A 21,056-nucleotide genomic window follows, 5' to 3' on the forward strand; every position below is an offset into this window, starting at 1 on the left:
CTAGTATATATATTGTTGAGTTTGAGAATTTGTTAGTTATTTTGGTCCAGTCAGCAATCTTTTATGTTTACAACCATTCTTGTAAAGCAGTTAGTTATGTTTCGTTATGTTAACTACTGCTATATATACTGTTGAGTTGTATACTTTTACGTATAGTTTCTTAGCAACTTTTCCTTGTAATTCAGTAAAAAAATCTATAACTGAGAGAAGAGAGATTTGTACTGAAAGAAGAAGGAAGTTCTAATAAAAGTGGCTGCCCGTGGATGTAGCTTAGAGTTCTAAGTTTGGACTCTAATTAGGACCACATAATTCTTGGTGTTGTGTTTTAACTGGTTTGATTTCTTGTGTGTTTCTTCTAACTGGTTTGTTCTTGTGACTGTTTCTTTGGATCAAATTGTGTTTGTGCATGTAGAGTCCAAGAACTTTACTTAGCTAATTATTTAGTAGTATTATAGTATGTATAGTATTATCTTTGTAACTGTGGATTTTTGGTTCAGACCGGGAATTATTTGGACACTCATAGTAGTACTTATAGACTTTCTAAGTTTAACCTATAGTTTAAGAATATTAATTTTAACCTAAGGTTTGATTAATATGACTGATATTAAGATAATATTTATTATACTATAAGGTTTAGATGAGGACCAATAGGATTTTAAGCACATGTTATGAATGGGTGATTAAGAATTAAGTATTTTGAGGATTAAATTTAATAAGGAGTAAAGTTTGAATGCTATAAGGTCAGTCAGCAGCTTTGAATACGTTGAGGGGCTTAGTCAAAGCTGTTTACTCCATTCAAACTTAGCTAAAAATGTGTAATTTCGTGTTTAATTAATCAGCGTGTGCCGATATAACGCAGCTATAGGGGGCGATATATCGTAGCACGTAGATACGAAAAATACGAGATGATGCACGACTGCCTCGGGCATACTGGCCCAGGCGATATATCGCCTACAGGGGGCGATATATCGCCTCCTTCAGTGTATTTTGAAATGTTTTGAATTCATTTTCCATTCAGTCATTCAACCTCTTGATAAGTCTAGCGTCTTTTTGAACGAGTCTTCAGCCTCTGCTGAACGATTATTCAAATTATTTTCACCTAAAAAGCTATTATTTTTATTCAAGTAAAATCAAGATCCTTTCATTCTTAAACTCTATAAATAGGACCTAGTACCCAGCCATTATTCATCTTTTGCTCTAAGTTCAGAGGCTGCAAGTGCTAAGTGAGTGTGAGAGTGTAAACACCTGGTTTGGGGAAATCATAAGCTTGATCCTCATAAGCTTATCAAACACTTTGGGAAGTAAGGTTCTATAGTATTTCGGGTTGTGGTGTAGATTGGTCTTACAAGTCTTTAAGGTAACCCAAAACTCTAGTTCATTGGTTTTATGTTATTTTCTTTCTCATAGCCTTCTACTCAGTCTTCTAACCTCATTCTTATTTTGGTTAGGAACTCTAAGTTCTTGAGCACATAAGTTTCAGTAAGTATGTTTTTCAATGGTTTAGTCTTCCCATCCTTTTCATCTCTTTTTCTTCATTAGACTCACTCTTTTTCATAATGATTATTAGGAGTGTTCCAAAGTCCCAACACTGTCCACATATCCCGGTAACTTTGGTAAGGAAAATAGGATAGATTCTGTATGTTATATGCTTATGTTATCTTATGTTCTATGCTATGAAATATATTATAAAATATGTTATGAAATGTGTATGTTTGTAGGCTTGGGCATATGACCCATATGACTAACAAGACCCCAAAAAGATTATGGGCATATGACCTACTTAGCTAGTAGGACCCCACTAATCTCATGGGCATATGACTTGTTTAGTCTATGGGACCCCAAGTAATAATGGCCATTATAGTATGTGTATGTAATAAGTGTTATGTTATGTCTTTACATTTCTTATGAAATTTATGTTTATGACTATGTGTTAGATTTTTCCTTGCTGGGCATTAGGCTCATTCCTTTTTGTTTTATGTGCAGGAAAATAGCTTTAGAGGCGATAAGATTCGTGGACGCTTAGAGAATGTGTATCGGTGATGGACGGATTCAAGGAGTCAAGAGTTCGATTTCGAGGATGTAGTCATTTACTTATGGTTTTTATATGTATTTTCCGCACTTACTATGTAATCCCTTTATTTTATAAGTCATATTATGTTTTGTTTTTTTAAACAATGGGATCCCATATCTTTTTTGGTATTTATGTAAGTAACTCTTATTTCTATAAGTTTTCTAATAAAATTATGGTATTTTCGCAAATGTAAGTTTTAGTAAGAATTTGTATGTATAGTTTGTTAATGGTCCAAGAGTCTAGAATAGTTGGGTCATTATAGTGCAAGTTGTTGTGATCTCTGGTCTTGGATCTACATGTTTTAATAAATTACTCTATGTACTATATATCAAAAAGATATTTGATCAATATCTTGATTGAGATTTGACTCATTCTCCTTGCATATTAGTCCATGTATTGCTTCTTTAGGGTAGGCTATCTAATGGACAATATATAGCATTAAAAAGACTCTCCAAGACTGCAGGACAGTTTTTTCATTACAGGAAGGAATTAAGAGAAAGTAGAAAGATAAGCAAAACAACAAGTGTGGTGGTCCTCATAGTCACAGCATGGGTTATATCAATATGATTGTCCATAATTTTTCAATCTATATCAAATACATTTTATCATATAGATTATATACATTGGAACAAGCAACAAGCATCTTTCATTTTTATTCTTTTCCTTTCCAACTAGGGCTGCTTGGCTTAATTCAAAACATGCCAAAAAAACAACAAGGAAATAATTTGATTCCATTCTAATCCCAAGTAAGCTAAGTTGTCTAAACATGTATTATGTGGTGATAGGAGACCAAAATATCAGAGTATGCAAAACAAAAGATGATCAGTGATTGTTTAGGTGACAATGGAACCCATAAAATCGACTAAAGATATGATCTTGAAAGCAATGGTGGAACTGCAACAAAGAACCATTAATAATAATAAAAAAAAAAAACACACACACACACACACACACAGAAAGTTATCACTTTTGATGAGATGAATTGACAAGAATGAAATGAAAGGATATAGAACCAAGAGAGGGAGATAGTTGATTGGCAAGACCACAAAATTAACCATTGGTAAGCAATTAAAGGAAAGCAAGTTGTACAAGGTATTATGGTAAAGGTAGAGGATATGCTTAGAAAAATTACATCATCCAAATGTTAAAAAACAGATTTTAACAGATAACAACATAACTACTATTAGTTTCCCCAATATGATCTTGTTTTTTTCAATGGATTTTTCTGGGCTATTTAAAAAAAACTAGTTAAGAGAATATTAGCAAGATGAAAACAGACTTCTTACGCATGACATTGCCAATAGTTCCATCATTGTAATTAAAATGTATTAAAAATACACATCAAAGAAATTATACCTTGTGTCACCAACAAAATCATTGGAGACAACGTCTTCATCTGTGTACCCAAGAATGCCTTTAAGTGGTCCCTCTGATGCATACCTATATCATCAATCACAAAAAAAAAATTAAAAACAAGACAATTACACACGTAGACAAACACAAGAGGAGAGGAATAAATGCAATGATTAGATACTTCACAAAGAATGCATGAACATACTTTATGGCTGCCTTGACATCTTCATAGGAAGCACTCTTCTCAATTCGACAAGTTAGGTCCACCACTGAGACATTAGGAGTTGGAACACGGAAGGCCATTCCAGTAAGTTTTCCATTAAGTTCTGGGAGAACCTTTTCAACAGCCTATAGCTCAAAAAAATAAAAATAATAATAAACATAATAATAAGAATAAGAATCAAACCACATTAAAACCATCATTGTTTTTAGATTTCCCTATGAATTTAGATTTCACTACCTTTGCAGCACCAGTAGAACTAGGAATGATATTTTTTCCAGCTCCACGGCCTCCTCTCCAATCCTTCATTGATGGGCCATCAACAGTCCTCTGTGTTGCTGAACATTAGAAACAAGAGTCAAGTAACCAACTTGTAAACTATTCTCCTATTATAGAAACAAATAAAGTGAAAAACAAACCTGTAGTTGCATGAACAGTTGTCATTAAACCTTCAAGAATACCAAATTCCTCATGAACAACCTGTGTAAAGTAATAAGAAAATCACTCAGCGAATAACTAAAAAGCATAATAGCTAAAACCAAAAGCACAAGGATATTTAACCAGATGCATTCATAAATTCAAAACCTTTGTTGCACGAGTGCTCTTGCCATGGACGCCGTCACATTCCCTGTGACTAGATCAATAACTTGAACATTTGAAACATGAAGAGGAGCTTCAAACGTAAATAGGGAAGATAATATTCATCAAAAAAATTAGCAATAAATTTACTTAGCTGCAAATTTCTCTAGAATATTCATCAATATGCATAAAATAGACACTAAAAACCTTATTAAAACAATAACATCTCTAAAAAAAATGAGTCATCGACAACAAAAATCCAAAGTTTAAAGCAATAATAAAACCATAAACCCAGTTCCCCTGAAATTAAAGCACCAAAACCATAGTTCTTGAACCTTAAAGTGTTCGAGGACTGATGAGGAGAAGCCGAGAGGTGTCACAAACCCAAATCAAAATTCCCCTTTTTAAGTTTATCAAAAAATAAAATAAAATAAAAATAAAAATAAAGATAAGACATTGGGTGCGAGATTGATCTGGTAAACGAGATTGCAAGGCTGTTTACCCTCTTCGGTTTCTAAGTGATGCTTCATCAAATCAAACAAAGTCTCTGCCTTGAACTGACCGGTCGCCATTTTCTTCACTCTCTTCGATCACAACTTGGGGAAGAAAGAGCCTGCAATTCCAGTGGAGAGAGTGCTCCTCTACCGTGGTGTGCTCCAATAGCTCGTGCGATGGAGAGGGTAGAAAGAACACTGAGACTCTGGGAGATAGAGAGAGTGAGATAAAGAACGTTGGGAGAGAGAGAGAGCGAGAGAAAGAAGAGAGTTGAGAGAAAGAACAGTGGGAGAGAGAGCGCGAGAGAAAGAACGTTGGGAGAGAGAGAGATATGAGAGAAAGAACGCGTCCTTAGGAATTGGATTTTGAGATAATAGGGCTAGGCTGAAACCATGGGTTTCCCTCCATTTTAACATTACCCAGCAATTTTTTTTTTGTTTCCCTCCCTTTTAAGTTTACCTCCTTTTAAGTTTACTGCTTTACCTATTATAATACTTTTCCAATTAGCTTATAGTTATGTATTATAGAAAATGGTATTTGTTGTAGTGGGATGCTGATTAAAACATAATGCTCTTGTGATATGATGTCTGGGATGGTTCGTTGAGCTAAAAAATATGGGTGCGATCTTGGAGGGGCATGGAAAAAGTTTGAAAACTCTTATACACTATTCTTACCAGAGTATAGGAAAAAAGTGAAGCCTTGAATTGACAAAATTGAGAGGTAAGGGGTTTTTTAAGTTGCTTTTTTGCTTTGACAGTGAAATTCGGGTCCAAACTTTTTTAATACTACTTTTCAGATAGGTTGGTGGACCTCCCTAATGTTTTCCATGTTTTGGGGAGGTTTCAAAGTTTTGTTGGAGTTGAGGGGGTCCTGTCTGTTTAGTTGGACTCAATTTCGTTCCTAGCAAGTTGTTTAGTCATCACTACATATACTAGTTTTTGTTCATTTGTTGAGTTGTACTCATATTTTCCCTTAATCATTACTCATTTTCATACATCTACGTGGAATTACAAATTGGTGTTAAGTTGTTTTAAAAATTTAAGCCACAGTACATTTTTATTGGGAAAGTTGTGTTTTAATTTTTTTTGTTTGAAATTCTGTTTCTCTGTCACAGTTAATACATACCAGTCCCTTTCAATTCGTTAAAATTTAAAGTTTTCCAAAACCACATCTCCCCACATACTTTGACCATTGATTATAGAGGGAGTAAACATTGAAATACTTCATTAATAAAAAGCAGTCATCGATAGGAATTACATAGGTTTTCATTGTTACACCAATATCTTGGAAAGTATAGATATTGAAACACTATTTATCTAACACGTACATAGAAGAAGTGTGGCACTCTTCAACAAAACTAGTACGTGTACGACAACTACTAGTACACTATTCAAATAGAATAACCACCAAAATATTACCACCGAAACTAGGCCAACCGATAAGTTTAGATTAAAACATAGGTAATACTAACTTCTCATAGTGGCTTATAGATAGCCTTAGGGTTGCTGATATTGATTTAGTCGACTTGGATGGGGTTCAACTCCCCATTCTCCTTGGTGTGAGCAGCATGCACAAATATGTCTCCATTTATAGTCTGCATTCCATTTAGTATAATACTAGCTTGATCTAGAAGCTGACGAAGCTTGAAGATTATGGTGCGTACATCTAGTGCAGAGCATCACAGCTTCTCCGACTTAGTGGACACATTATGCCTTAGGAATTAAAGCTTTAGGATCTCAGTATCTTTGTGAATACAACTCCTGCACTTTCCACTTCAAGGATATTTTTTTTAGGGGACTGACTGGCACCTGAAGACTGAGGTGATTTTGGTTCTTTCTTCAGAAGTCTAGGGGGTTTGGGTGATATTGGAAGTTTGGTGGATTTGGAAGAAGATGGTGTGATAGGGGAGGCTGGGCTCTCTAAAGTCCTATATGGCGGATAGAGTGTTGGATATTGATTTGGTAAAAGATCTTCAGAATCAGATGCTTCTTGCTTGATGGAGAAAAGGACACGTGATGGGGAGTCCATTTGGTGTGGTGTATGAGTTGACCAAGTGTTGACGTGGGTGATTAGGCAATAAAAAGGATAGTTGCATTTTATAGTGGTTTTTTCTATCATGATTGGAAAAGTACTTTTCTGAAAAATTCCCACGTGTAAGGTGAAGATAGTTTTTTTTTTTTTTTTTTTTTTCTGGTGGTGAATTCTTTTAAGGAGTTTTATTAAATTATACATGCGTCCATTTAGTTGAACTTATATTGATTTAAGTTGAACTGGTTGAGATGGGACTTTGCACTGAAGTTATTTAGTTTGTGTGCACTATTTTTGGTTCAATACCACTTGCAGTGCGACTGACCGTAGGATGGCTTGTTTTCGCAGGAAAATGGAAGCATTAATTAAATCGTACTGGGAGGGATGGGTAACCTAGGCTATTCCCCTTACTCTAATGAATTGGTGAAGCTGAAAAAAGGGAATGTCAGTAAATTTTCAGTCCCACACGGAAAATCAGCTTTCACAATTGGTTGTTGGTCTCACATTGTCCTTTTGAAATATCAATCTTAGAATTCAACCTTACTAACCATGGGGCACCTCCCTATTGTTTATTATTTTTCAAAGTTAGAATATGGTAATACATAAAGCCATCCGTCCAATAAACTAATTTGGCAATACTTAACATATCATTAACCTTTTGTTATTAGTCATATTATAACATATGAACACCTGTTTTGGAATGTGATTAATTTAAGTATAATTGACATCATTGAATCTTACTAATACGGACAACATGTCAGTTTGGGGGTCCTCGGAATGACTTACATTTTTATTATTACTTTTTTTGATACGTATGACAAGTTAAGGAGTTGTCCGTAATTAATTAAGTTAATCTCAGTTTAATTTTTATAATCCTTTTCCTATAATCTAATCTTATATAATAACAATTTTTTATGGTTGTTGTATCCACCAGGCCAACAGTTAATGAGACCATTTACTTCTCCCTAACACTTTATTGGTGAAGGCAAGGTTTTCACATAAATAGATGATTCAATCAACCCAAGGAACCATATGTTGAAAAACCAGATTCAAAAATATTTTGTTAGCTCAGTTTGGTAAATGTATAATATTGAAGAATTTCAGTTGAGGTTTGTAATTAACAAAATTCATTAGGGATAGGATATATGGAACTTGATTGTTAGCGCTGTTGATGAAGAGGATATTGGGAACTTTACTAAAGCTATGGAGCATATCATGAGAGCTGAGCTAAGGAACATCACATCCTATGAATCTGAGAGGCTACTGGTAAAAGAACAAATTCTCCCTTTCACTAAGATCGTGTACAACATGGATTGGCTTACCTTATAACATATTTTAAAATTAATTTGCCTCATTTCTAAATTATTATTTAGTTATATTACCCAACCATATACTTCATTTTATTTTTGTGAATGTCCTCTACTTTGTTCACTTTGTATGGAAAATTGACTAGTTTTGGTTAGGGAAGGACAAATAACACTATAGTATTGGACTATTGATGTAGTGATTGATGAACAAGTCCCTGTTTCACTCAACACTCTAGTATACCATGAGAACAATTAATACTATTTTTTAAGGTCTTCTTTATTGTAAGTTATCAATTTATGTGTGATTCTTTGATTTTTGTATGTGGAAGAGAAGGGCTAACTCAAATTTTTTTTTTTAATTTCTATTCATCCAACCCGACAGTGTAATTTTGTTATACAGATAACCATGTGAAAATTTTGGGTGTTTGAAATATAAACGTAGTACTTAACCTTTTCGTGAGTCATTGTCATGTACATAAAAGAATATATAAGATTTAGTAATCATTTTAATTACACTATTACACGTGCAAAGTAATAGACAAGGAAAACACATATGGAGTCAACTTCACTGCCAGTACACGTTTTGCCATTCAGGGGAGCAGTTCGAACCCCGAATGAAGTGGTGCCGTGTGAGAGTTGTTTTTTATGAGTCATTGACTTATTCTTAATTAATTCCTTAATAATATTTAATGTTTCCTTTGAACGATTAGTCTTGTAAAATACTTATATAATATTTCAATCATCTTTGTGTATATAATTTGTAAAAGATGTTTACAAAACTCCATTAATAATAATGATTTGTCCTTTATTAGTTATCTTTTAGCTAAGTGGCCACTATGTGGTGCATGCAGTTATTACATTTACATTGTTCAGAGTTTTTGAAGTAACCCATTTCAAAATGAGCTAGCTTAAAAATTATGCAATAATACTAAATGGCTGCCCAATCCCTCTTCCTTATGAAGCAATATTTTAGCTTAATATAGGAAATACCAAATAAAGCAATACAAATATTCAATAATTTAAAGTGCATTACAAGTCATAAATAAGGTGGAAAGCTTACTTTCTTACATGGACTGAAAAGAAAGCCATCAACACGTAATAACCATGAAGCAATACATAATTCTATTTCCATATGCATGTAGAATAGAGAAAGGTAGAGAACAAACATAATAAATCTTGTTACTCTCAAAATTAAAGCTGACTTGAGGTGCCTTACTCTAGTTTATCCAACATCAAAATAAAAGTGTGTACTCCATAACTGTGATTCTCCTCATCCAGCAAAGGTGGAACGATGAACACTAATCAACAGCACAAAGATGATATTTTCAAGAAAATATGAGAGTTAGGGTTCCCATATTCTCTGGAAATTTGATCTCAAAATGACCACTAACGCTACTTAAAAATATATAAAATGACATAAGTGCTAATATATAGTAGCTACTAAGGACAAGGACAACTACATCATATTATTGATAGACGACATTTGATCAGTGTTCGTGGTGTCAGCATCTACCAAAATCATTGTCTATAATAAGATCCTCAGTTCATCTTGCCCCACTTTATGAGCTTGCACCTGTTGTTGGGTCGCCATTTGTTCCATAGTAACGTTGAAATTTTTTTGAGAGAATGACCTTTTCTGATTTTCTAATTCAGCTGAGAAGTACCTCTTCTGATTTTCAAAATCGACCTGCATGGTATGCACAATACGCACCAACGCATTATTGATGGCAAGAAGATGTCTAGTAACTTTGTTTTGATTCGCGATATGCGTGTTAGCTTCAATCAACCTCTGCAAAAGGACTGCAATGATGTCAATGCCATCTCCTTGATGCCCTTCCACTCTCGGGTTGGCCGGAATAACACTATGGCCATCATTAATTGCAGGGGATTGACCTAAGAAAGGGTATGTAGGAGTTGGTGTTTGTTGGAAGTTCATGGCGTTGATACTTGACTTTGTACGTTTTTATGGTTTTTCTTATCTTATTTTTTGGGGTTTTAGCTTCTTAGTCCCTCAAACTGATATTGCTTATATCTATAGTGGGTGTGAAGCAGTTTATTACCTGCTACTCCACCTTTATTGCCTAGACGCATTGTTTTGAGAGGAACCAAATTTATATGTATATATGTACAAACCTTATAATCTATCACTACTAAGTAGGACCGAGTGTAATATTACTTAAACTAATATAATCCGGTGAGTGGTATTAATAACTCATAAATATATACTCATAATTGAAATTTCGTTGTCAAAGTGAAGAGCAATAGTGAAAGTAATTTCTAAAAGTTCTTTAAAATGTATAAAAATAAGCTTAAAGCCATTTCAAAACCTCCATATCACTTATTCACTGCAAGTTAGAGATTAAATATGAAACCTTCCCAAATACAATAAGTGAATTTAGTTATATATATATCTGTTATACTACTAATTCAATGCAAAAGGTGACTAACTCTCATGTGTATGAATTGATTAAGCCACTTATATGAACTTTGTATTTATTAATGAAATGTCACACAAAATTGACCATGCCCGCAATACATTTTAATGTATCGACATGATTTTGGTCATAATTTCTTGTTTCATGTCCTCAACCCCATATCGTGGTACTACTAGTAGTATGAGTACGCGACTCTACTCACGATAACTCCGACCTTTAAATTGAGGTCGTACTCCTAATCTTTGCAATACCAATAACAAGGACAAACTACTCTTCGTTTCATGCAAGTCCCAATCCCTCTAAGCTACTGAATGTGTATATTGGAAGTGTTGTTGAGGTTTCCTTTGGAATGTGTAGACATTTTGGTGAAATTTTGTAAAAGTCATGGCATTATCAAATTATTAAAGCCAAGGACTAAATGACTGTAGTTATAAGTAATACGACCAAATATATTGTCTTCAATAAAGTAGGGAAAATTGGCCTTTACTAATTCGTTTAAGACATAACCACGAAATAAATCAATATATATTTAAAGAGTAAATTTTTGTTTAGAAGATCAATAGTTTACATATATATACACTATGACCAGTTGCTTGGTTGACTATAGTATAATTGGATTTGGTAATTTAAAAAAGACTTCAATTAACTATCCTTGCATTATATTATAAATTAAGAAATTTAGGGTGGTTTTTTACTTTAGTGATTACGAGATGACGTATTGTAGTTTATAAGTTATGTTTGAGGAATTTCTTTACGATTATTAGTTGCGCCAATTTTAATACAATTAAAATGATTAACATAAATCAACAAGATTGTTCATATGATTGATCAGAAATGCTTGAAATATACTTTGGAGGGAGAATTAAAGTAACCCATACATAGTGGAAAAGCTTTAATTTGTTTAAAAACATTGAGAAAGTAATAATCCAGCTAACTTCTAAGTCAATATTCAGATTATCAGTTGGCTACTCCAACTGATGATCACTCCAACTGATGATCCTTCTTACACTTTGATTGTGGAATTAATCGGGGAATTCAAACATTTTTTTTATTCAATACTAGCTTGAAGTAAATCATTCCATTCTTAAAACATAGTTTAAAGTTCCTTCCTTTTCCATTGCTGAACGACATAGAGGACACTTCCCCTTTCAAGTACTAGACTTTTTAGGAATGTCATCATCTTCTTCTTTCCTGTTAGCACAGTTGGGATTGTATTTCTCCATAAAGTCAACCATCAGATTGTGAATGTCCTCCACTTTAGAGATCATATAGTTTTGGAACATAGTGGGAGTAATGTCTAGTATAGGGTGTGGATTCAGATGTTGAGATCGAGTAAGATCTTTGGGGGAACCTTTTGAAGTTTTTGAATTGATCCCGAGGCCCGATAAATTAACCTTCTTTGGTGGGGGTACGCCTGGATTGGTAAGAAACACGTTAATATTTATGCTAAATAAAACTTCGCTAAATCTTATTCTTAAACAAACTCTTTTGAAAACCATTTCAACAAAAGATACCATATGTTTAGTCTTTGAAAAAATTTATGGGGATGTCGTATGCTTACCTCGTCTTGGGCTTCGATGTTCATGGAATGAGTTGTTCCGAGGTTGTCCATTGCCAGTACAATGATTCTGTATTTGGGAATCATCAGAATCAGAGGGGACAAGAACTAAAATTGAATTGTCACCTTTATCCTCAATCACTAGGGAGGATCGCTTGCTTTTTCCTACCACCTTTTTGGATGGCGTGGTGGTTTTACACCTCTTTTGTGGTGGGGTGAACTTTCTCACTTCTCCCTTGCTTTCATCTAGTAGGAAGCTTGGCCGAAAGTCATACTCAGTAGAGGAGTGTGAATAACTGTCTGAAGAATTTAGCCATTCACTTCTTCCTGGTGACTCTGGTGCTGGTGACCTCTCCTTCATTGATGACCTACCAATAGCCTTCCCGCTCATTCCAACTAATTTAACTCCAATAAGTTTGGTCGTGGTACTAGTGACTTACGAATCCACTACCAATAATCAAAATCTTACAAATTATCATATTATGGAATGAAAACCACCAAATTTTTTTTCTTTCTTTTGCTACAGTTTATGGGTCCCCATTGATAGTAGGCTGACTATAACTCTAAAGAACAGTACATCACAGTTTGTGTCAGCTTTAAGGTAGTACCCCTCTCTGCAAAAATATTCATAAAGCAATGGGTCTTGCGTGTGGGAACAACAAACGGCATCAGTTAGTCACGTGTCCAATTCAATTTCAAGGGTCCACCAATTGTGTCATGATTGAACTAGTTGAGTTGCCATTCCTGGAAAGTCCAATGTGTGCTACGTTTATTATAACACTAATTAACTTAAAAAATGATGCAACTTATTTTTTAACAAGGATTGTGATTACATGTGTCTAAATATTGAGAATTGAATGAAATATAAAACATTTGTAACTAATTAGTTTAATTAGGGATAATTAGAAAGTGTGAATATAATCATAGGGTATTTCTATGGTGCATACCTTTTATGTTCCCGACTCGTGAACAATTTTTGGCGTGATTTTTTTTATGATCGTGTTTATTGTGGTTATTTAGAGCATCCTGCAAATTTTCAGGAAATTCCAAATAATTTACAGTGTCAAAATCTAGGTTCGAACAAGTTGTTGCACTCGTGATTAATTTTTTTTATACGCATGGAAAACAGTCTGTTTGAACCTAGTTTTCGGCACTGTAAATTATTCAGAATTTCGTGAAAATTTCCAGGATGCTCTAAATAACTACAATAAACACGGTCATAAAAAAATCGCGCCGAAAACTATTCACGAGTTAGGAACACAAAAGGTATGCACCATAGAAATACCCTATAATCATATGGTAGAGTGGATTTATATGAATGGAGGATTAGGATCTTCAAAGGTTTTTTTTTTTTTTTTTAAGAAAAGTGGTTTTCAAATTTTGTAGATTTTAATTGGTTTTTAATTTCTTTTACTAAAGTGAACTTATATATATATTTTTAATGTTTTTAGATAACGATGCGAGAACCCTAAGAATGTGTATTTAATATGGATAAAGTTATTGGGAGCTTATCTCTTCTCTGTTCTAGGGTTGAAAATTTAGAGAAAGTTTGATTAGAGTCTTATGGGTGTCGTATGCTGCATGAAATTTAATTATTTATTTTATTAATTCCTTATATGAACTATTTCAGTATAGTGATAAATAAGAGTCGAACCAACGAGGACTACTATTTAACTTATTATTCAAAAGATAAAAAGTTATTAAAGAAGGGGCTTTTGATTTTTAACTCACAATTAAATAACATAAACTAGAAAGAAAAATAAAAAAATTGACAAAGTTCCCATTCTCATTGGAGTTGTTTGCCGGAGATATGGTGTAACATATCATATACAAAATTAATTATAATTATTGAGTTCAATGCAATAAACTTTGAAATCCGAAAGGCTATGCTCACTTTTACTATAATCACTTGTAAGTCTGATTGGTATAGTATCTAAATCCCATTTCCAATCGCGAACCAATGAGACTTTGCATTTGAGCCGAGTACGGCCTTCAAAATATATAGATGAGAGTATATTTCCACATTTCCCGCTCATTCCCATCTTTATACTTAAATGGTAAACTATAAAAATAAATTTATCTCAAATTCTCAATGAATTCATTATTTGGTAGATCAAATCAAATTATTCTGTGAAAACATTATATTGATAAAGGTTTTTAAAAGAATAACATAGGGTTTCAACATATATATATCTAAATAATTCACTTAATTATTGTTATAAATTTTGTAGAGTCCAAGAACTTTACTTAGCTAGTTAGATAGTAGTAATAATAGTAATTGTAGTAGTGTTTTTATGACTGTGGATTTTGGTTCAAACCGGGATTTAATTGGACACTCGTAGTAACACTTGTAGAATTTCTAAGTTTAACTTATAGTTTAAGAATATTAATTTTAACCTAAGGTCTGATTAATATGACTGATATTGATGGTGATATTTATTATATTATAAGGTTTAGATATACACAATAAGATAGTAACACTTGTCATATGTATGTTTAATGATAATTAAGTATTTTTGAGGAATAAGTTTATTAAGATTAATATTTGAATATCCTAGGGTCTGTCAGCAGCTTTGAAATCGTTAGAGGACTTAGTCAAGGCTGTTTACTCAATTCAAATTAAGCTGAAATTGTGCAATTTCGTGTTTAAATATTCAGCGTATGCTGATATATCGCAGCTATAGGGGGTGATATATCGCAGTACGGGGATACGAAAAACACGTAACTTCGTACGATCACCTCGACGAGCCTCGAGCATGCTGGCCCAGGTGATATATCACCTACTAGGGGCGATATATTGGCTCCTTTGATGGATTTTTGAATGTTTTTGAAAACGTTCTCATTTTAATCTTTAACCTCTTGATAAGTCCAGCATCTTTTTGACCGAGTCTTCAGCCTCTGGTGAACGATAATTCAAATATTTTTCACTTAAAAATTCATTATTTTATTCAAGTTAAATGAAGATCTTTTCATTATTGAACTCTATAAATAGGACCTAGTACCCAGCCATTTATTCATTCATCAAGCTAAGTTCAGAGGCTGCAAGCTGCTAGGTTATTTTTGAGAGTGTAAACACTTAGGCTGGGGATTATAAGCTTACCAAACACTTGGGAAGTAAGGTCTATAGCACATTTTGGATCAAGGTTTAGATCGTTCATAGAAGCTGTTATCAGGTAAATTAGCATTGGTGACATGGCGAATAATTTCTTGATACGTGGCTGACACCTGGAAGCATCTGCTAGAGTATCGACCAGGGGACACACCTAAAGCAGGAGAGGCCTATCTTTGCCGCGACCAGTCTGGTCGGTGGTTCCGCTAGCAGAACAACATTTATGGGAAGTTCTTTGTGAATCCCGAATTTATCTCATGCAATCTTTTGAATATCCCACTATTCAAGGGATAATATCTGCAAAATATTCTGTAATCCTCTATGAGCCTATAAATAGCAAGATATAGCTCAAGGGGAGGGGACTTTTCTTTTTAAACGAAAAAACGATAGAGAGAGATAGAATTTCTCCCAAAACACTTGTATTGCTTTAAGTGAAGTGTTGAAACTCATTGAACCCAAGTTCTCTGATCACACTTCTGATTTCATATCAATATAATTCTAAGTGGACGTAGGTCATTACCAGATCCTGGGGCCGAACCACTATAAATTGATGTGTTTTCTTTACTTTCGTCATTATATTATTTTCTTCATATTTGTCCATATCATTCATATTTTGACTCCGTGTCAGTTGGCCAAATCGTGGGTCAACATTCTGGTGCTTTCATTGAGAGGACAATTCATTGCCGATAAGAAAACCGATGGCGAAAGCAGGAAGGAAAGCTGGCCAAACTGCCGCCGCTGCACCGTCAAACCCACCACCTCCTCCTCCGCCTGCAAGCATGGCGGAAGATGAGCCGCAACTAGATTTTGAAGAGGAGGAAATGGACGATGCAACGCTGAAGAGCACCCTGGGCGCATTGCAAGAAGAATTGGCTAGTCTGAGGGCCAATCAAGAGACTGCCGCAGAAGCCATGGCAAGGCAGCAGTAGGAACTTGATCGTCAGCGGGCGGAGTTGAGCGAGAGACAAGCAGAGGTGGATCGCCGCCAGACTGAGGCCATGGCAGCCCTCGAAGCAGCCTTGCTATTGGCAAGAAATCGGGCCGCACCTGCCTCGCAGCCTAACCAACCTGAGAATGGGCCACCTCAAGAGGGTCCCAATCCTAGCCCGCCAATCCATCCTTCAAGTCCGAAAAGGCCCGAGCAGCCTCAGATGCCCCATGATGACGTCCACTGGACCCCGAGGCAAATCCACCATCCCAAGCTGCTCGAGGTAATCCCCCGCAGCAAAGGCAGAATAGGGCCGAACGACAGCCTCGTAGTCCTAGACGCCGTGAGAATGATGGGCCACACCAAGCGAACAGGGGTCACTACCCTCCTGGTAACAGGAGGGACTCAGAGTTAGGCTCTGCGGTCAGTGGACCCCCACGGCATGATAATGCACGGGGACATCGCGACCAGCGCAGGCCACCCTCTAACGCTCGGGGTGTTTCTGCCAGAGACGGGAATAGAGGGAACAACCAATCTTACCACAGCCAATCAAGGTTCAAAGATGGCCACGGATACAACGAGGCTGACTCAGGCAAGGGCAATGCTGATGGGAGGAACGGAAATAGAGGTAAAAGCAGGAGCCAAATACCTTAAGGTGACCAACCAAATAGGCAAGATGCTGGGGGGCAACCCAGGCAAAATAATGTCTTCAACCGACTCGGAGGTAGCGAGCAACGGAGAAGGGAGGAAGGCCTAAGAGACATACTCAATGATCGACGAGAAAAGCATGGTGAGAACATCCCCCCAGCAGCAGAGACCACAACTATTCCTACTGCATTGCAAGCTCAGATAGACGCACTGAATCAGGCTGTGCAACAGCTGGTTGGGGGAAGAACCTCTTACATCGACCACGATAGAAGAAAGGGCACTCCTTTTGTCCAAAGGATAGCCAACGCAGAGACTCCCAGCAAGTTCAAGATGCCTACGCTCCCGAACTTTGATGGATACGGGGATCCCGTCTCGCATGTGAATAAGTTTGAAATCCAGATGGACATTCAGAAAGTGTCCGAAGACGCTCGGTGTAGGATCTTTCCTGCAACACTTTCTGAAGCCGCGCAGGAGTGGTTTTTTAAGTTCCCACCTGCAAGCATAGTTTCCTGGGAAATGTTCGTAAGGGAGTTCTACGGACAATTCTACGCGGGTCGTGTCCACCCAACCGAAGCAAACCAACTGGTCGAGATCCGCCAGCAGGACGGAGAGTCAGTGAAGGACTACGTCCAACGATTTATGAGGGCGGCGGCTGGAGCAAAAACAGTAGGGGACGAAGGCAAGATGATGGCCATTACTGCAGGGGTAAAGCGTTGCTCTCCCCTCTGGAAGAGTCTCCGAAAGGAAGGAGTTAAAACAACCCAAGAGTTCTTGGATCGAGCCGATCGTTACATAATGCTCGAGGAAGCCATTGCTGACGATGGAAAACCCTCGAACAAGGGTAAAAAGGCCGCCGAACCTTCCAAAGCCGCCAATGGGTCCAAACCTAATGGCAACGACAAAGGCCATAAAAACGGCAACGGTAATGGCAAAAATGGTGGGAAACGGCCATATAACGAGCCCTCCACCTCCGACAATAAACATGCCAAGGGTAATCGTTATGAACCTAGGTTCACTAACTACACTGCCCTCATCGAGTCTCGAGGAGAGGTTTACCAGGCCACGAGCTCTAGTGTGCCTTACAAGAAACCTGGGCCCATTCGAAAAGACATTTCGAAAAGAGACACTACCAAGTTCTGTCGTTACCATAACGACTACGGACATGACACTAATGAATGCAACCAGTTAAAAGACGAAATCGAGTTCCTTATAAGACAAGGACACTTGAGAAGGTACGTACGGGCCTCGGGAACTTCCCAACGAGAAGCTCCAGGTGGCAACGAGCAGACGTCTACACGCCAGCGCTCGCCTCCATTACAGCCTGCCCCCGTAGCCGGAACGCTCTTAACCATCTGTGGAGGCCCGCACCTCGCGGGAAATAGCGGAAAGGCCAGAGAACGATATGCTCGAACTCTACGCCACGACCAGGACATCGAGATGATGACTGTGGAGGACCGCACGCCGAAAAAGGCTCGCTCAGAGGAGTACGGGATAACCTTCTCTGAGGGCGATGCCCAGCACGTCCGGTTCCCACATTCCGATCCGCTGGTCGTGGATATCCAGATGGCCAATATGATGGTAAAAAGAGTACTGGTCGATACAGGAAGTTCAGTGAATATCCTATATAAATCAACGCTGGAACGCATGAAGTTGTCCGTAAAGGACTTGGAGCCCTGCAATCAAACCATATACGGCTTCTCTGGAGAAGGACTCGCACCAGCCGGAATGATCAAACTCCCAGTAACAACGGGTACAACGCCTGCCTCAAGGACACTACTCGCCACTTTTGTAGTGGTCGATTGTCCTTCAACGTATAACGCCGTTATTAGAAGACCCATACTGGTTGAGCTGAGGGCCATCATCTCCATGTGGCATCTAGCCATGAAGTTCCCAACAGATGCAGGGGTAGGATGCGTTTTGGGAAACCAAAGGGAAGCCAGGGAGTGCTACAACACCTCGATCACAAAGGCAAAAAGTGGAGCGTCGAGGAGCGCTACCCCAGAACGATTGCAGATGACGGAAGACAGTCAGACCCAATCAGGTGGTAAAGTCACCAAATAGGGTGTTGCCCAAAGTGAGGATATAGATTTGGATCCTCGCTTTGGGGATTTTGAAGAAAATATAGGACCCATCGAGGACCTGGAAGAGGTCCAACTCGATGAAAAAGACCCAACCAGAGTCGTAAGGGTTGGGAAGAATTTAGAACCTACCACAAAGCAGGCACTGGTGAGATTCTTGCAAGAGAACCAGGAAGTTTTTGCCTGGTCGCATAAAGACATGGTGGGGATAGACCCTGCAGTAATCAGCCATGTCCTGAACATAAACAATGCCTTTCCACCGGTGCAACAGAAAAGAAGGCTGCTCGATAAAGATAGATCAAAGGCCTTAAAAGAAGAAGTCGAAAGACTTAAAGAAAATGGGTTCATCAGGGTAGTGTTTTATCCGTCGTGGGTCTCAAATCCGGTGCTGGTCCCTAAGCCAAACGGCAAGTGGCGGACCTGTGTGGATTTTACAGACCTCAATAAAGCTTGCCCAAAAGACTGCTTCCCACTCCCGAGGATCGACCAACTAGTCGATGCAACTGCAGGACATGAGATCCTCTCGTTCATGGATGCGTATTCGGGTTACAACCAAATCAGCATGCACCCCCCGACGAGGATCACACCAGCTTTTGGATCGATACGGGCTTGTATTATTACAGAGTAATGCCCTTCGGACTGAAAAACGCAGGTGCGACTTACCAATGACTGGTCAACCACATGTTCAAAGAGCTAATTGGGATAAGCATGGAGGTATATGTGGATGACATGCTCGTAAAGTCCAAAAGGGCAGAAGGACATGTGAGGGATTTGCAGAAATGCTTTGACGTGCTGAACAAGTATCAGATGAAATTAAACCCCCTCAAATGTTCCTTTGGAGTCGGATCAGGGAAGTTTTTGGGGTTTATAGTAAATTCAAGAGGAATCGAGGCCAACCCCGACAAGATAAAAGCCCTGATCGACATGAAGTCGCCGAAGAAAATCAAGGATGTGCAAAGCCTGACCGGAAGGATCGCTGCCCTGAGTAGATTCATCTCAAAATCAACTGACAAGTGCGTTCCATTCTTCAATCTACTCAGGGGAAATAAGAAGTTTGAATGGACGGAAGACTGCGAGCAAGCATTCCAGACCTTAAAGACTCATATGTCGCAACCTCCCATCCTATCAAAACCAATCGAAGGAGAGACTTTGTATATTTATCTGGCGATTACCGAAGTTGCTGCTAGTGCGGTACTAATACGGGAGGAAGAATGCGTACAGAAAGCTGTTTATTACGTCAGCAAAAGGCTCATCGGTGCAGAATTGAAATATCCACCGATCGAAAGATTAGCATACTGCCTGATTCTAGCCTCCAGAAAATTGCGTCCGTACTTCCAAGCCCATCCTATCACAGTTCTGACCGACCAGCCCCTTCGGCAAGTCCTCCAAAAACCTGAGGCGGCTGGACGACTGTTAAAATGGGCGGTCGAATTAGGACAGTTTGATGTAACTTATTCACCGCGAACAGCAATAAAAGGGCAAGCCTTGGCCGATTTTATTGCGGAGTTCACCGAACTCCCCAACAGTGAGCTGTGCAAGCAACCTAACACGCCCATGCCTCAAGATGAGACTCCTTCGTGGAAGCTATTCACGGATGGATCATCCAATGAATCCCACGCAGGAGCGGGAGTGATATTGATAACGCCCAAAGGGCATCGATTTCACTGCGCAATCAGGTTTGACTTTGCAGCGTCAAACAATGAAGCAGAGTACGAAGCGCTCCTCGCTGGACTAAGAATGGCCAGGGATATGAGTATAAAAGCGCTCGATATTTACAGCGACTCTCAGCTGGTCGTGAATCAGGTCCTGGGAGAATATCAAGCGCGAGGATTGAAGATGATGGCCTACCTTAACAAAACGAAAGATTTGCTAGCCCAGTTTATGAAGTACACCCTTCAGCAGATTCCGCGAGACCAAAATTTGAATGCAGACGCCTTGGCCAAACTTGCAAGTGCTAAAGATGCTGACACCTTGAACATAGTCCCAGTAGAGAGATTAAGTAAACCAAGCATAGATGTGGTCGAAGCCAACATGGAAATTCGTGCAGAAGATACATGGATGGCCCCTTACCTGGAGTATCTGACAAATGGGACATTGCCAGTAGATAGAAACAAGGCCAGAACTCTACAAAGGCGGGCTGCTAGATACATACTACTCGACGGTGTTATGTACCGAAGAGGATATTCAATGCCACTGCTCAGGTGCATTACATCAGAGAAAGCTAAGGAACTCATGAAAGAGGTGCAT

General features: G+C 37.9%; 2 protein-coding genes across 2 annotated transcripts; both read right to left on the bottom strand.

Moving 5' to 3' along the window:
- Positions 1-3,017: 3,017 nt before the first annotated feature.
- Positions 3,018-4,162, bottom strand: LOC133784038 (glyceraldehyde-3-phosphate dehydrogenase GAPCP1, chloroplastic-like). The gene is made up of 4 exons (XM_062223573.1): positions 4,064-4,162; positions 3,885-3,982; positions 3,630-3,772; positions 3,018-3,511 (listed from the first exon to the last, which is right to left on the bottom strand). Exons 1-4 carry the CDS (start codon positions 4,086-4,088, stop codon positions 3,400-3,402), a joined length of 378 nt encoding a protein of 125 aa, XP_062079557.1. The 5' UTR covers positions 4,089-4,162; the 3' UTR covers positions 3,018-3,399.
- Positions 4,163-11,486: 7,324 nt separating this feature from the next.
- LOC133784039 (uncharacterized) lies at positions 11,487-12,540 on the bottom strand. The gene is made up of 2 exons (XM_062223574.1): positions 12,050-12,540; positions 11,487-11,902 (listed from the first exon to the last, which is right to left on the bottom strand). Exons 1-2 carry the CDS (start codon positions 12,435-12,437, stop codon positions 11,637-11,639), a joined length of 654 nt encoding a protein of 217 aa, XP_062079558.1. The 5' UTR covers positions 12,438-12,540; the 3' UTR covers positions 11,487-11,636.
- Positions 12,541-21,056: the final 8,516 nt, after the last annotated feature.

The sequence above is a fragment of the Humulus lupulus genome, chromosome 6 (genome assembly GCF_963169125.1).
Source record: "Humulus lupulus chromosome 6, drHumLupu1.1, whole genome shotgun sequence".
Lineage (NCBI taxonomy): Eukaryota > Viridiplantae > Streptophyta > Magnoliopsida > Rosales > Cannabaceae > Humulus > Humulus lupulus.

Excerpts from the sequence above, each read along its gene's own strand:
- LOC133784038 (XM_062223573.1), bottom strand. The coding sequence starts at position 4,088 with ATGACAACTGTTCATGCAACTACAG. Across the intron at positions 3,983-4,063 it reads AACTGTTCATGCAACTACAG|CAACACAGAGGACTGTTGAT; the intron begins GTTTGTTTTTCA and ends TCTAATGTTCAG. Across the intron at positions 3,773-3,884 it reads GTTCTACTGGTGCTGCAAAG|GCTGTTGAAAAGGTTCTCCC; the intron begins GTAGTGAAATCT and ends TTTGAGCTATAG.
- LOC133784039 (XM_062223574.1), bottom strand. The coding sequence starts at position 12,437 with ATGAGCGGGAAGGCTATTGGTAGGTCATCAATGAAGGAGAGGTCACCA. Across the intron at positions 11,903-12,049 it reads ACATCGAAGCCCAAGACGAG|GCGTACCCCCACCAAAGAAG; the intron begins GTAAGCATACGA and ends TTACCAATCCAG.